Source organism: Sapajus apella, unplaced genomic scaffold (assembly GCF_009761245.1).
Source record: "Sapajus apella isolate SASKATOON/1434 unplaced genomic scaffold, GSC_monkey_1.0 scaffold66, whole genome shotgun sequence".
Taxonomy (NCBI): Eukaryota; Metazoa; Chordata; class Mammalia; order Primates; family Cebidae; genus Sapajus; species Sapajus apella.
In genome coordinates this window covers 5,006,839-5,023,522 of record NW_022437006.1, presented here as the reverse complement: position 1 = coordinate 5,023,522, position 16,684 = coordinate 5,006,839, and the positions used below count along the sequence as shown (strand labels likewise).

At 33.6% G+C, this 16,684-nt stretch overlaps 1 protein-coding gene across 6 annotated transcripts in view; it reads right to left on the bottom strand.

The window, feature by feature from the left end:
• The window catches only part of CNTN1 (contactin 1), a 367,550-nt gene that overhangs the window by 139,943 nt on the left and 210,923 nt on the right, over positions 1-16,684 (bottom strand). For all 6 annotated transcript variants that reach the window (XM_032248343.1, XM_032248347.1, XM_032248346.1 and 3 more), the window contains 5 exons: positions 15,481-15,614; positions 13,915-13,947; positions 7,068-7,200; positions 3,423-3,595; positions 1,523-1,618 (listed from right to left, as the gene is read on the bottom strand). In XM_032248343.1, coding sequence (XP_032104234.1) covers positions 1,523-1,618; positions 3,423-3,595; positions 7,068-7,200; positions 13,915-13,947; positions 15,481-15,541 — 496 coding nt within the window. In that variant the 5' untranslated portion in view covers positions 15,542-15,614. The remainder of the gene's footprint in view (positions 1-1,522; positions 1,619-3,422; positions 3,596-7,067; positions 7,201-13,914; positions 13,948-15,480; positions 15,615-16,684) is intronic.

Genomic DNA, 16,684 nt, shown 5'->3' with positions numbered 1-16,684 from the left:
TACTCTCCCCACTTCCCTGCATTATTTATCTCTCCTTATTTATCAATATCTAACATGCCATATCTTTCAGCCATTTATCTTATTAATGTCTGCCCCTCCCAGTGGAAGATCTCTGAAGGCTGGTAGCTTTTCCTGTTTTGCTCCACTGAGGCATTTCTGTGGCATACATTGTGCCTGCTATATAAAAAATGCTAAGGAGAGATTTTTTGAGTCAATGAGTGATGGAGTGAAGTCCCTCCCATATTAAATGTGGTCAGATATAGTCACTGGATACTTTTGGTATTACCTTTTGGGAAATGCAATGAAAATGGTAGGGTTTTTAAATATACATACATATATATATATGTGTATGTGTATATATATGTATGTATATTTATATATACATACATATGTAATATATGTTTTATATGTATATATATATATATATATATATATATATATATATATGTAACGTCAATAGTTCCTTAAGAAAAAGTCTTTTCTCATTGAAAGGGTGTTACAACATTTTGAATTTTATATGTCACTCCTATATTTATCAAGCAATTATCTTTCTCCTATTGTGGAGAAAATTACCAATGTTTGATATATAAGCAACCACAACTACATATATACACATACACACACACACACACACACACACACACACATATAATTTCACATTAAATGTATACTACATAATTTTGTGTGAAATATATGTATCTGGCTAGGTACATACACACACATCAGATTGATGTATTTCACACAAATTCCTGCATGGATTTTAAAAGCTTGTTATGTTTCATTCTCTATGGAGATGTTTAAAGTCAAATTTATGACATAATATTAGAACTATAAGAATAGAAAAAAATGATTTTTGAATTGTGAAGAGAGGTATTTGTATATTGTTTCAAAGGGATATTTGATAAATAAAACAAATGAAAATTGGTGAAAGCCTATAAAGAATTCATCTTTTAGTTAGCACTTTTGCAGCTTTTGTCTTCGCCATATTAAATTACATAAAACATATATTCAAAGTCGAATCTCATAACAGATGACACTTAATTTAGCACCATTTTTAAAGTAGATAATTATTGCAGATTGATATTCCTAAGGAGATTAATAATTTATTATGTCTTTGTCCCTTTCTAGTGTTTAGTTACATACAGCTAACAGTATTTTATAGATACTAACTTGTTAAGAAAATGATTGGTTATACATCCTTCCTTGGTACTGTTCTATTTCAGGAATATTTTCTAGAAAATGATCAGAATTTCCCTGTGGAATAGGAACTTTAATGATGACATAATACAACATATATATGTTTATAAACTGAAATGATTAGAGATCGTTTGGACTAGAACCAAGTGACTAATGAGCCAAGAGAGGAAGTGTCCATAATGATCAGTGACACATTACAAGCTTATGCAAACATCCAGGCTAATTAATAATGAGCCATGATTATTAATAATGTAGCATTATTACTACGAAAATGGAGCTTGCCCATTTTGTTTGATAGATGCTAATAGAGAGGAATTAAGTTTACCTGGAAAATGGTACGGAGGGTCACAGAGCAGCACCATTCCTTTCCCTTCTTTTACTCTGACCTCAGGACGTTCCTCAGGTGGGAAAGGATCAAGATCTAATTACAAAAGGAAAAAGAGGAACATTCACTCTCCAGTCAAGAGAAAGAGAGACATTCATCAATTTTACCTTTCAGCGACTAACTCACTTTTGAGATATAGCACTTCTCAGTGGTTTGGTGAAGACTAGTAAAGTCAGCTCCTCGTTCTTACATTGCTGGGATTTGTATACACTATAAAGTTCTGTGATGAGCTCAAGGTCTACAGATATTGGGAGCAGCCTGCATAAGAATTCTGACAACCCTGAAAATTACAAACGTCCTAAAGGCTTTTGTTTCAGACTTAGGGAGAGTCTCAGGCAGGGCACTTGGAAATACAATGAAATCAGACAAACCTAGGGACCTACCAAAGAAAGTAAATAAGAAGAAATGACTTAAAGGAATGGACTCATTTGATGGGTATTTCCCTTCCTGAGGGAGGGCTTGGATATCGGGAAGGAATAAGGGTAAAAGACAGGACCCTAATTAGGGAGCATGAAAGTGACCAATCTCTTGCTCCTTTTCAATTTCTGGCTTTGCTTCAGTTCTAATTTTCTTTACTCTTTTCTATATATTTGGAACTTATATTCCACTTGATTCCTTGATATTCTTCCAATCCTTCATTTGTCTTACTGACTCTATTTTTTTTCTGTCTTTCTTCCTGTTCCTTACCTGTGATCAGCACCCAACATTTAATTGTTACTTTTCTCCATATAAATTGTATACCTCTGAAAAGCTATTTATTCTAAGTGTTACTTTTTGCAGAGGACTCTTCAAATCTACTTCTCTAGCTCTGATGTCTTACTTGAATGCCATCCCTATCCTCAATAGCTTACTTGACATTTCAACTTGGATAACTCAATATCACAATAACCTCTGCATGTGAGGCAACCATTTAAATGCTTCCTGCCATCCTTGAAATTGGTTTTTCTTGCTCCCATCACATTTTTAATGAGAACAGAATGTCTCTGCCCTTTGACTAGACATTCCTTGGAAAAAAAATTTTACAGTCTTCTTTCCTTTTGGACAATGCAACCTGTTAATTCTTTCCTTATAGTTAATGTATGTAATTTACATTTCCACTGTCACCACACTAATTTAATCTTACTTCTATTCCTGGCCCTCTCATTCCCTCTTGACAAAACCTACCATGTAGGACTTCTTAAAACATTGTTTTCATCCTATAATTCATTTTGCAAAAGATTTAAGTGCTCACGTAAATCACATACTGGAGATCACCTGGTGCAACTCATCTCCCAATGTAAAATTTTCTTTCAGAACAACCTCTAATTTTTAGCTTAGCACAGTTTGTCATTATTGGCCCTAATTAAGAGAAATTTTTCATGTAATTTAAATTTAAAATAAATTAACAAAAATATAATTAAATTTATTCCTACTATGAGAAATACAATATTAGTGAATAAGGTATTGTCATATTGGATTGATCTTTGAAGAGTCATAGCCATTATGTTGCAATATGTGAAATTTTCTTCCCTCAAAAGCCAATTTTCACCCCCTTATGGGTGATAGTGCCCCTTTGATAATATATGGCTTGACGCTTGCATTGATGCTAATTTTTAAAGAGTCATTCAAGATCCTCAGACCCTGGTTTTCCTTTAGTTGACAACATCATCTTTCACTGTTTCAAGTGCCTTCATTGTATGCCGTGGGCACTTTGTTGTCTCCATCACACAATTAGGTCCACTCATCTTGTACAATGCACCTCATCTGTGATGCCTTCCTCGCACTATCCTTTCTTGATTTTTCTTCTTGCTGAACTCATCTAAATACACTTACCATTTTTAAAAAGTTACAGTTTACTTACATCCAAAACTCAGGGTTGCTTCAGTGCTTCTGACCATCCCATAGCTATTGGATGCTAAACAGTAGTAGATTCCAGCATCTTTCTGTTTGTCAGGGTTGTTGATAACAAGGTTTCCTCCTACCATACTGTATCGATCACTGGTCAGATCAACGTCCCCATTATTCATTCTCCATCTATGAGAAAAAGATATAAAGGTCAATCTCGGGCCATGAGACCTGGAAGCTGTACGCGGCTAACAAAGTTCTTAAATAATCTGGGTACAGCTCAGGGTAAATTCAGACAATAAGAAATATGATTCAGATGGTATTTCTTTGTACTCTACAATTCAGAGTCTCTAGGATCATAATTCGTAATTTAGCTCAGGTACAGACAGGTAAACGTCAAAGTACATACATATTTTGTCTTTTTTTTTCATGAGGTATCCGAGTGACAAATATTTTGTTCAGTTTTTCTCCATAAATTGATTTCTTGGCAGCTATACATTGGACATAATTGACAGTCATCTATGCACCAGTTAGATTCATATATATGCAGATATGCTGCATAAAATAATAAAAGTATTGTTCTACCAAAAATAAAATATAAAATATCAATATCTGACTCTAAATTTCAAAGTAATTTTTCAATAAAACAAACTAATTGACATTGGGGTTTGCTCAGTAAGTGGCAATTCTGACCACTAGAGGTCAGTCACACAATTTGTAAATTATAAAAATTAGTTGTGTTTTAAAAAATTTATTCCAAGCCACAAATATACCAGTAAAACTAGATCTTCCTCAGCCTAGAGCTAGTGGTCACTTATGTCTTTTCTCAAAACTCAAAGATTACTTTTAATAAAGTAGAAAAGAAAAACAATTCTTTTTCCATCCTACCACATAATTTCATAACAATATAAGACAGGTTGCAGGTAATCAGAGCATTAATTGATAGGGATAGTGTTATAACTAAATTGACTGGAAACAGGAATCTAAATTTCTGATGAGATAATGAAAAGAATGCATGTAGAAGATAGTTCTCAACTAAAAGAACCAACTGTATAATTTTATCAGGGTTTATCCTTTAAAGTTCCATGTCCTCAGGAAAGTCATACACCTAGAGCTGTGGTCAAATCGCTGAAATAGTAGTGGCTGGTGACCACATCGCTCATTTCCTGGCCACTTCTAATTAGAGTAATAATCATACCCAAAGGGCCTAATTACTTTAGAATATCTGTTACAAAATCAAAGTTACTGGAACATTATTAGTTACAATTTTTGCAGTATAGGAAATAATTCAAAAGCAAGCATAGGGAACTGTGATTTTGCATTTTAAAAAATTACTAAATTCCAACCCAATGAATAAAGCCTTCCTCTGTCCTCAGGTGATGGCAATATTGTCCCTGCCTGAACCATCCAGTGTTAAGTTGCTCAGCTCTTGTCAAGACAGTGTGTTTCTTTGTTGGGCAGCTCCAATTTTTGTAATTTTTGCCCTCATTATGTTGGTTCCAAATTTTTGTTTACTGTCTTAACTTCCTCCACATGGATCTGACTATGCTTATGACATCATACCAGGATTACCTTTTTCCGTGTTTGAGGAGGTTCACTGGTCTAGCTTCAGAAACATACACTATTGCTATAATTTCTTTTAGTAATTTTTTTTTATTGTAGTGCTTATTTCTTTGGGGATGGGGTCAAGATAATGAAAGCCGCAAGGCTTGTAAGTTGGAAGTAAAGTACCCCGTTGTACCTCTCAGGATGTTGCTATGAATAACAAGTTGTCACAGAACATGGTACAAATATAAAACTACTATATGAATGAAAAATTGGATGATTGACAAAGTTAGTATAATTTGGCCTGAAATTAAGTACATTTTAAAAACTTTAAACGTTCTTTTCCATCAAAGTAGTTGCATCATGAGCTGATTTTTTTTCTGTTCTTTCATTTTTCCCCAACAAAAGGAGATTGCCTTCATAACGAGATTAAACATCTATCTGTCTTCTCCAGTTATCTCTATTAATGTATGGATAACCAGGTCAAACTCAAAGAGGAAATTTCAGTGCTGGGTGCAACCTGTGAGAGGCAGTTGGTGACTTACTGGGCAAGCAAAGCTTTGGTTCTTATTGTGCCTGTGGGGTGGGATGATGGGGGCAGCAAGGAGAAGCATAGCCTTTTTCATGTTTCTAGAACATTATCTAAGAGCAACCCTCTCTTCTGGTTGCCTCCATTCCAGCCTAGAGATTGATTTTCTAAGGTCCCTTGTATGAATGTTAACAACGGAGTATTACAGAATAAGTGTCGCTGAAAGAGCTTTTGGGATTTTATCAATCTATCTAGGTAGATAAATACTGAAAAAATTGCATACTTCTTCAGAAGTCCTAAAACCTGTGTTTCAGTCCCTGATTTGTGTTTTACTAGTTCTTGAGCAGGCAAATTTACTTACTAAGGATTCAACTTCCTCTCCGGTAAGATTTTCTTGGATTGGATCTCCTCTACAGATCTTATTAGTTCTATTATCCCATGTCAATGACAAATAGGCTCTCATGATATATGGCTTAAGGGTGGAAATAAGTCTAGCCCATCAAATATTTTCACTACAAATGTATTATTTATCATTTATAAAATACCTACTTATATTGTACTCCCATGCATGAAATTGAAACAATAAAAATTTCAATGGGATGGTGATTTTGTATCTGAGTTCATATTTTATCTTAAGAATAATTTTGTAATTATAACCAAAGGCAAGAAAAACCTGAGTGCAGTTATCAAATGGGTGGAAGGGGATATTCTCTTTAATAAGAACTTTTTATAATAATAGAAAGTTACTTTCCTACCCAGGAAAAAATATTAAAATTAACTTTGTTGAGTGACAACCTTCAGTTAAGTCAGGTGACATTAACACACTACAGCCCCCAGTTTCTCTATCAGTCTCTTGTTTTGTCTTCATGGAATCATCGCACAGGTGAAATTCAAATCCATTTGCATTTAGTTGATTTTTGCATCTCATTCTTTGCATCAAACGAGAAACTGTTAGTATAATTTTCTGACCCATCTGAAGCAGGAAAATTCATTGTTGCTTTTTATAAAGTTGTTTTTGATAGCATACATATGTAACCCAGAAAAACAGAAATAGGTATGTTTATACAGAGTTTCCTATAGATAGAGACATTTAAGAAATTTGCTGTGTTGGATATAATATAGATATGAGACTGTTGAAAAAGATGGTGCTTTCTACAGTTATTTGTTCAAGATCTTTATGTGTACTTAATATAAAAATGTATCCATATCTATAGGTATGAGTTATCCAGGCCAATGCATACAAAAACATTTTATCCTCAAATCTGTATATTTAAATTATGCATAATTTGATGTAACCATTTGTAGGCTTAAAAACATGATTTCCATTATACAATTTATAAGTGGATAATGTCAAATGCCAGTAGCATTATCTGTGCAGAGAACAGTAAGTGAATTATTTGCATATATTTAAGAAAACCTGCTATTTGAGCATCAGACAACTTCTTAAATAGTTTGTATGCCAATATTATTGTTAATGTCCATGGAATTTGTAGAAAGCACTATATTGTATCTTTACAAGTTCATACATGCTGATCTGTGATCATTACTCTGACACTCCATTCTGAAAAGAGCAGTGAGGTACATTACTTGTAAACCGGGAATGGGCTGGCTCGTGCCCGACAGTTGAGTGAGACTTTTCCTTCCAGTGATTCCTCTGGATAAATGGTATTGATTGGCTGCTCTTCAAAAATTGGTCCAAATCCTTTGTCTTCCTCAGAAACTGCAAGAAAAATAACATTGTTTTACATTGTGCTGCTTTATAAGTTAAAGAAAGTTTGAGAACATTGGAAAAACATTTGAAGAAAATCAGAAACAGACTCACCATTTTTAATTCAAAACAAAGATATCTGCCCCCCTAATACTGAGCCAAACGTTAGGTTCTTCATTTACAATTATTTTCTGCACATCTCTGGTCATTTCTATGTGTTACCAAACTTAAGTACTTACCGCCTCCCCAAGCAAGCTATATTTTCATGCCCCTGAGCCTCTGCATATGCTTTTTGTCTTCCTAGAATCATCATTCTCCTTTTCTCATCCTATTAAAATTTGCATGATCCTTTGTGACCTAGCCATAGTTAGTTCCATCAGGAAGCCAAAACCTCTCATCTCTCCTGGCTTTTATTGGTCCTCAAAATTTTGAGTTCCTGTAGCTCCCCATATAGGTTATGGTACCTAATACACATGCTATGATTCTTGGTGCAACTTTCTGTTCTGCTAGATTGCAAATGCTTGAGAACACGTGGTTATGTCTTTCATCTGTGTACATCATTCTCCTGGGTAGCTGTCTGGTTGTCTGGAAAACAATAGGAACCTAATGAGTTTTGAACAAGAGTCTGAATGAAAAGGAGAGCTTCTTGATTTGGGGGAAATGAGTCTCTTTTCTTAGCAAGATTTCTCATTTTTTTTTCTAAATATGTGACTAGCATGGCACTCAGCAACATGTAGTACAATCAATCAATAAATTACATGGATAGTGGATCTGAGCAACTGGTTTAAAATTTATCCCAAACAGCTGTGTTGAGAAACAGTTGATCCTGGTGGTTTATTCTCTCTGGAAGGGAAGAGTGACACCTCACAGCAGGATGAGGAGAAGAAAATCACTCACATGCCACCACTGTGGCAGCATTTACAGAGCATAGTGCAAAACCATATGCTTCAAATGAATTAATGATCTGTGTGGCTAGAAAGAATGAATATTCTTACAGGTCACTGGAATGTCTCTGCCTGATCGAGCCATGATTCACTCCTCTAGTTTATTTTTTGAGAGAGAGGTAAAGGCAATGGCAACAGGCATTTTATCTTCTCTAACACTAAACTTGAAGATGAGAGCTCTGTTACAGCTTCCTTTTGAACAAATAGTTTCGTTATGTCATTTAAATCTTGCCACAGTACCATTATTAGTGTGCCTTTGGACAAATTATTTAATCTCTCCAAGGCTCAATATCACTCTTTATAAAAGGGATAATAAAATCTACCCGATAAGGTTATTATCAGAATTATTTTGAAATAATTCATGGACGATTGCAGTGTACCTGGCTTATAGTCAGCAATGAATAAATGCTAATTTTGAAAACATTCTCATAAATTTGTCAATCTCTTTGAAATTTAGTTTATGTTTCTTATGTATATAAACTATGTGACTAATCATGAAGCTTCTAAAAACAAGAAGCCAAATTTTCACTCTTGTAGCTCTGGTGCTATAAGCACTGTGTTGTTTGGGACACTCAGTATATTTTTGTTGTACATGTACATGGCTACTAAATCCTCAAGTTAGTTTCTCCCCACTCCCTCCAGGTATGAAGAATTAATCTCTCTAATTAATAAGTTAATCCAAAATGTTTCAAAGGGAGCTGCCTCGTTCTTGGTTGAAATTTGCTGAAACTTTTATTCAATAGTTTATAGACATCAGACACATTCCACAACCATAATCCCATTTCAGATAGGAGATAAATAGCTGGATCAGAATCAGAAGAATGAGAGAAACTAGGACTTATCTTCTGCAATGAACTTTTCTAGTTATTGTCTTATGCAAGCAATTTGTTTTACAGGGCCAGGACATTCAGGCATATGTCCTAAGGACTCCATGTGCCTACCACATTTATTATTAAGATTACAGATATGAGGTATTCACAGAGATGCTCTCTGCTAATAATTTTGAAAGTTGTATTCTAGGTTGTCTCCAGTTCCATATCCTTCTTGAGGTTGTAAAAGCCATAATTGCATATAATATTTTCTGCTTCACTTCTAATACTTTTCCTGATGATGCCTGATATTTTCTGCCTATTCAGGCTGTAACAGCACAGCAGGGAAAAAATGAGAAATGAGTCCTGAATCCCTGATGACTAAAGACTTTTGTTTTTTATGGAATGTTTGGATTTTCTGACTTCTGAAAGAAATGACCTTGTGCTTATCTATGATAAAAATCATATGCTATTTTTCTCCTCAGTTTGACAATTTCACAAGCTTTTCCTTGAGTCTTTCCCAATTGCATAGGTTTTCTGACTGGAGCAATTTAGGAACACCTGCCAATTTGAAGATCTAGTTGTTTCTTCTCAGTGCATATAAAAATGCTTAAAAAGTAGAGAAGGGTACTTTTCAATATATCTAGATTCTCTTCTTGAAGGTAAGATAATTTCTATTCCCACTAGAATCCTTGATAAATAATGACTTTAGTGTGAATTATTTTAAAACTATTTTAAATCTAAGTTCATAAAGATTTAGAAAACTAAAAATAAATATTGCTTAGGGGATTGGAGAGTTCATAAAGATCTTCTAAGTACTTTGGTACTTATGCGACAAGCCTGGTGATGATGTCAATGTTCTTATTACCAATGGAGAAAGCTATCCATTTAAGGAGATTTAAGGAGAAATGAATGCAGATGCAAGTATGCAGATACTTTAAACATAAGACCACAGATATACACTGGATTGGATCTTGAGTTTCTACTCCTTACAACAGTGTTAGCATAGAAATTTCAGATGGTCATATTGGGGGCTACAATTTGATGCACTATAGATGTTAGTTGTCCTTGATTCGGACTTTGGGTACTCAATAAGCTTTTAGACACAACACCAAAAGCATTATCTATAAAAGAAAAAAAAAGATTAAGTTGGATTTTCTTAAAATCAAAAGATCTGCTCTGTGAAAAACATTGTTGAGAGAATCTCAGGTCTTCAGGGTTAAGGATTTTTCTTTGAACCTTCTCCAACTTGCATCCTATATGCAGCATACTTGAAAGATTTTTTTAGAAGCTAAATATCTGTCTCATTTAATAATGGGGAATACAGTAGTGATTAAATCTGACTTCCTAAAATATGAACTCATCTCAAGAGGTACAGGCTTACATTAATAAAGACAGATTACACAATCGTATTTCTAATGTAGAGACAGACAGCCCTGGCCTGTCTAGTGTCTGCTTCTAATGTGGCTTCTAGAAGTGCCATTATATGGAGGGTCATCATCCAGATTTCTAAATTTAATTTATAATTTTATTTGCTTCCTTTAAATAAGCTTTTATCTTTTGAAGTAAGGTGAGTTATGGTCATTCAGAATTACTTTGATTATTGAAAGTACTGCTTGGCACCTTCAAATACAATAAATACAGATTCACATGAGCATATTGCTATGTAAAGATTAGTATATTTTCATATTTTAATAAAATGAATAGTCTTAAGTATTTCTTTTGATAATGTGTCCTTTCATTTACTCTATATGCGTTTGAGATAAAAGTTGGTCAGCTTTTAGAGAACTGAGAATATGTTTTAAGTAGCTTTTGCATCTTAATAATATGTATTTTTAAAAAAGTAAAAGGTGCTAGCAATGAAAATTTTCATTGAAAATTGTAGAATGGCACATACAAATAATGATGAGGCTATACGTATCGGGTTATACTGAGTGTGTATATAGGATTATTTCTATACGTAAGGAATGAACAAACTCTCAAAGGGGATATACAAATATTTAACAATTTTGGAGTGAATTTTTATAGGCCTAACTGGATAATTTTGGTACCTTATGCTACTTTTTTTTCTCAATTAAAATATTTTTCACAAATTATATGTATATATTTCCCAATACTCCACTTATATTTGACCTTTATAGGAACAGACAATGCAAGCTTCCAGGGATTAAAATAAGAAGCTAATCTCCAAGAAAATACTGAAATTATGTTTCACATTGAGAAAATATTACAGTTAAGATATTTCCCTTTGCCCTTTCCAAGAACAAAAAGCAGAATAGGACATACTTCATATCACATTAATTTTTCTATTAAGTATTTTGTTTTCTAACTATATGCTTCTTTTCTAAGCTTTTTAGCTTGAATCACATAATGTATTCCATCTGATGGCTTAGCAATTACTGTATATAGTTTATTTTAGGAACATATTTGGGCCCTTGAAAGAAAAGCTACCCAAAGCAAGCATGTGTATTGCATTGCCAGGTTCAGTATGAACCTCTTGACCAGGATCCTCATGTTCCCCCTGCAGACTGTACCTGAGTTTATTGCCATGCTAGCTCATCTAGAGTGCTCAGATCTAGGGAAAAGGACTTTCAGGGATATTAAATTCAAGGCTCAGCAAAGGATCCAGTAATGTAAGCATTATGTTCTCAGCCTACCGAAAATACTGTCATCTATTGATTTTTTTTATAGCTATGGAAACACTTAGATGACAAATTTTGATGCTTTGGAAGTATTATGGGGGTAAAAGGCCTAAGAAACAAACCACAGATAAAGATTGTGTTTTTAAAAACTACAATTATTTTTTAAATACATTTCTTCTTTTAATAGATAGATTCTTCTTAAAAGGAGCACAAAGTTATAGGTGACCTCTCAAGCTAATTGAGGCTTTAACACTTCACATCTCTGTTTTGATCTGCTCTTAATGTAAATTCATTTTATTTCCTACCTGATAGTGTGAGTATCATAAATCTATTACAGATGTAAGTACGTTTCTTAAATGTGATCAAAAAGATTAAGATAGAAATAAATAATGTATGAATATCTGCAGTCATATTTACTAATGCAAATGACAGGCAGAAGCTACTGCTCTTTCATTCTCACTTTCACCATTAATATAACCAGTCAATTACATGATCTCAAACAGGATTACTTCACCTATCACTATGTGGAGAGTCTCCACTGTACTGTTGTTATTTTATTTCTGGAAATTGAAAGTAAAATTATAATTTGTGCTTCAGAGGTCTTTTTATTTTTATTTATTTTATATACTTTTTGAGACAAACTCCACTTCCCATTCTATTTCACCTCAATCTTTTAGTTAGTAAACACAATTTTATTTATGTTATCGTAAATATGTTATAAGAATAGTCCTTGGAAAAATCTGTTAGAAAAAAGTGATGACATCAAAATTTAAAGAGACTAAGATGGAAATTTTTACCACATTTACAATATTACAGTGATTATTGGTTGGGGAGTGGTTTAAGCTCTCTTGAAACTCTCTAAGAGAGTTAATATTTAAACTGCCACAAAGCATCCTTCTTCACATAGTACAACTTCCTGTCTTCACTACCACCCATGTCCTGCTGGAAAGAGAAGATGGGCTTAGCCTTTAAATACACTGGTGCCCCAGTTTTTTAGGGTCATGGGTAATAGGTAACATTGCAGTACTTTTCCATAACTAAACAGAAAGAGTAAGGAGTTGGTCTCAAAAACTTGTAGAAATATAGTTATTAGAATAAAGCATAGGGCAGAAAAGTTAAGTGAACTAAATTCTCCTTGCTTGGCTTTACCTGCCCGAAGGGAGCCTGTCACATACCTCTAGAGCAACTACTTCCTTGTCCTGTGACCCACCTCTGAAGCATCTAGACTCTGTTTTACATACCTGGCTGGGCATCTTCTGACACCTATCTCATATCTGACTACATCCTAGTAAGTCTCACGAGATCCGATGGCTTCATCAGGGGTTTTCACTTTTGCTTCTTCCTCATTTTTCTCTTGCTGCTGCCATGTAAGAAGTACCTTTCACCTCCTGCCATGATTCTGAGGCCTACCCAGCCATGTATAACTGTATGTCCAATTAGACCTCTTTTTCTTCCCAGTCTCGGGTATGTCTTCATCAGCATCATGAAAATACAATAGGTATCCTTGATTTGGCATGCAAGTTCTAGCGTGGGTTGTTCAGTGATTCTTCATGATTTTTCATTTTCCTACCATTATGCAGTGGCTTTTGTAAGTTACTAGTGTTATTATACTCATGGAGCATCTACTTGCCAGTCATTACGCTAGAAGTCATCACTGCAATTCATTTTTTAGTCCTCACAACAATGTTGTGATTTTTACACATTGGAAAGCTGAGGCTCATAGAAGTTACATAATTTACACAAGATAATAAGATCAGCTAGTGAGTATGGAGCTGAAAATGCAAATTCAGGTCATCTTACTCCAGACCCTGTATTTTTTTTCCCATATACCATGCTGATTTTATTTCTGCAAGATCTGTTTGGTAGTTGAAGTAGGATCTAAATTAGAAGGATTATTAAACAATAAATTTTACAATATCTGTGAACTTTTAATTGAACTGAATCTTAAGATTCCAAGTTCACTAACTTTAGTTATCTCCCTTGCAACAAAGCAAGAGGCTTTCAAAAATAAGTTCAATGCTTACAAATTTTAAAATACTGCTTCCAAGTTTAGTGGCATAGCACTGTTACAAAGCATGCAGGAAAAAATGCCAGCCACATTTAATCTTTTCCATTTGCTACAATCCTCTAATAGCATATTTGTTTATGATGTATCCACTCATTCAACAAACAATTTGCTTATAATCTCAGAAAGATCACCTTACACAATTTCACAGTAATCTAATATTAACCATTTGGCTTCAATTTAGAGAGTTAATGGCTTAAAGCAGAGATAAAATATGATTCAATAGAGAAAAGATGTTTACAAGATTTACTCTTTGGTCAACTTACCTCCATGACCATATCTTCTGAACCATGTAAACTCTAAAAATGAAAGAAAAAACAGTTTTAATCCTGAAGCAATTATTTAAATTGTGGTTTCAAACATTACTTGAATAGCTGAGATGCTAGGCAATGGAATGAGAGTAGTGGTCCTTTACTATAAAGGTTGAAGTATCTTCACATCTGTGCGTATATTTATTTCTTAAATTTACATTTATAGTTGTAGCACCAAAATTTGCAGTTAATTAGTATGAATTTTCAGTACTAAGATAATTTTTGTTTTATTTTATTCATAAAAATAAGACTTCACTCAATGACTTCACCAAATTTTTTCTTTCTTGTGTTTATATTATATATGTGTAAATATATTACGCATATGATTACATATATGTATGTGGGTATGTGTGCATAATTACTATGGTTATAAAGTATATATTTATCAATGTCATTAAAATCCTTAAGTACTAATGAAATGGTCTTTTCTGAGTTTTGGAGTCAGCATAATAAAAACTATTCCCCAAAATAAAACAATGCTTTTCATGTTCTTAATAATGATGTCCTTCAGATTAATCATTTTAGTGATTAATCATAAAAGGATGAAGACCATTTATGTCTGAACAAAACACTCAACAAATACCTATTGATTTAGATCATTAATATAAAAGTATTAGAAAAATTTATTGTTAGAATTCAATTTTTCTAATACTTTCATGATAATGACCTAGCTGAATAAGTACTTGTTGGGTGACTATATCAATTTTTCAGATAAAGATATGATGTGCCTCTCATTGTACAAAATAGGTCTGAATGCTTCACACTTGCCTTTGAAAGACAGAAATGTAATATTTCTTTGTCCTAAAACTAATATACTCTCAAAATTGTTTTACGGTCGTATGTCCCTACACCCATTGCAGATTATTTTAATCATTTTTGAATTATATTGATCTAATTGGTAAAAGAGTTATAAGATTCAATAGTGTGTTACATCTACCTAGAGCTCTCAAGAAGTGATTATTAATTTTCAGAAATTTTGTGCATCACTTGTTAAACATAGCCAGTATTAAAAATTAATTTACAAACACATCAATTATGTTAAGAGTAAAGGGAACAAATACTTAAAACCCATTACCTTCTAACTCTCTTTTTTTTTTTTTTTTTTGTTGTTGTTTTTTACTATATGCCATTGTGGTTATTTATAGCTGGATGGTGAAATATTACAGACTGGTGAGCTGTTGCACATCTTTTTCAGTTCCACATTAATGATGTCAAGTTCAAATTAGCCACAGCAGGAGAATTAACTCCTCAGGAATAGACAAATGCTACACTCCAGGGGCCTCCCCAGAGATCTAGATCTTAAACATTTACCAGCACACTATTATCCAAGATTGATGAAGTTCTGTGAAATCTTAATTGAAATTAAAAAGAAAATAGGGTCAGCCTAAATACATATATATCTACTTGTCTGACCCAGCTATCAAAAGAAAATGTTTACTTCATACAACACATTTAATAAAATAAACACACATCAATTATGTTGACATAATATATGTAGAATATACAAAGGATATTTCTTACCTGCTAGACAGGTAGTAATAGATATTATCACAAGATGACTGACCAGCAACCACATTTTCATCTTGTATTCAGTAGTTCAGTTCAATTTTCCAAAAAAGAATTTAGCTTTATGGCAGTTGGATAATATTAAACACCTGCATCAAGAAAGAAAACAAGAAGCAAAGAAATGGAGGAAGAGGGGAAAGAAGGAGAGAGGAAGAGAAGAGAAGAAAAGAAAGAAAGGGAAGGAAAGGGAAAATGTTCATCATTTGAGGAAAACATTATTAACATTTGATTTTACGCTTTTTGCTTGTAGAATAAGTTTTCATTTATTTAAATATATTTGTAAACACCATGTTTTGAAAAGAGTAGAGTCAGTATCAGAAGACTTCAGCTGACATCCTAGTATTGACACAGTACAATCATGAGCGTCACTCAATCTGTGTTTGGGTTTGTTTTCATCTTTAACCATTGAGTATAATAATCCTTTTCTAAAAATAGCACAGTTATAAACAGTTTGATATAAGTCACTTAATTGAAGGTTACATTTAATCGAAGGCCTGGTGGAAAATTCTATTGAAGTTACATTGGTATAAGAGCTTGTAAACTCACAGACATTACACAAGGGTGATAATGTTAGCATTTTCTGTTGGTGGCTTGTGGAAAATTTTTGCCAGACATGCTAATTTTAAATGTTAAAATATATTAACTAATAAAATATTCATTCCTCCTCATTCCTTTTACTTCTTTCATTTATTCATCCAACAAAAAGCAAATAATCATTCCTTGCATGTCAACAAGGGACAATCAAGGTTTTGGGGGTCCAAAATTGTCCATTTGGGGAGCCTTCTTTAAGGACAAGAAGAAAATAAAATAACTCATATAAATGAAACTACAAAACCATGTAGGAGTCTAATTAAACCCTCTTTTACAAATTTTGCAATAATGTATGACCATGATTATATTGCTAAGGTTTCACCCAGGACCCTGGAATAGCCTCATGCAGGTGAAGGGCCCTGCAACTTATGTTTCATTATCTCCGTGGTAAAACCCACCACTGTGACTAAGCATGTACCTACGAAGACTGAAACAAGAAAGACATAGATTGTTTGCTCTTAAGAAGTTCATAGAAAAAAAAAATGCACAGATATGTGAACAAGCCAGCGCAATGACATAGTTGCATGGACCTGTATGCTATTAAATGTGAAAAAAGTGTTGATCTTTT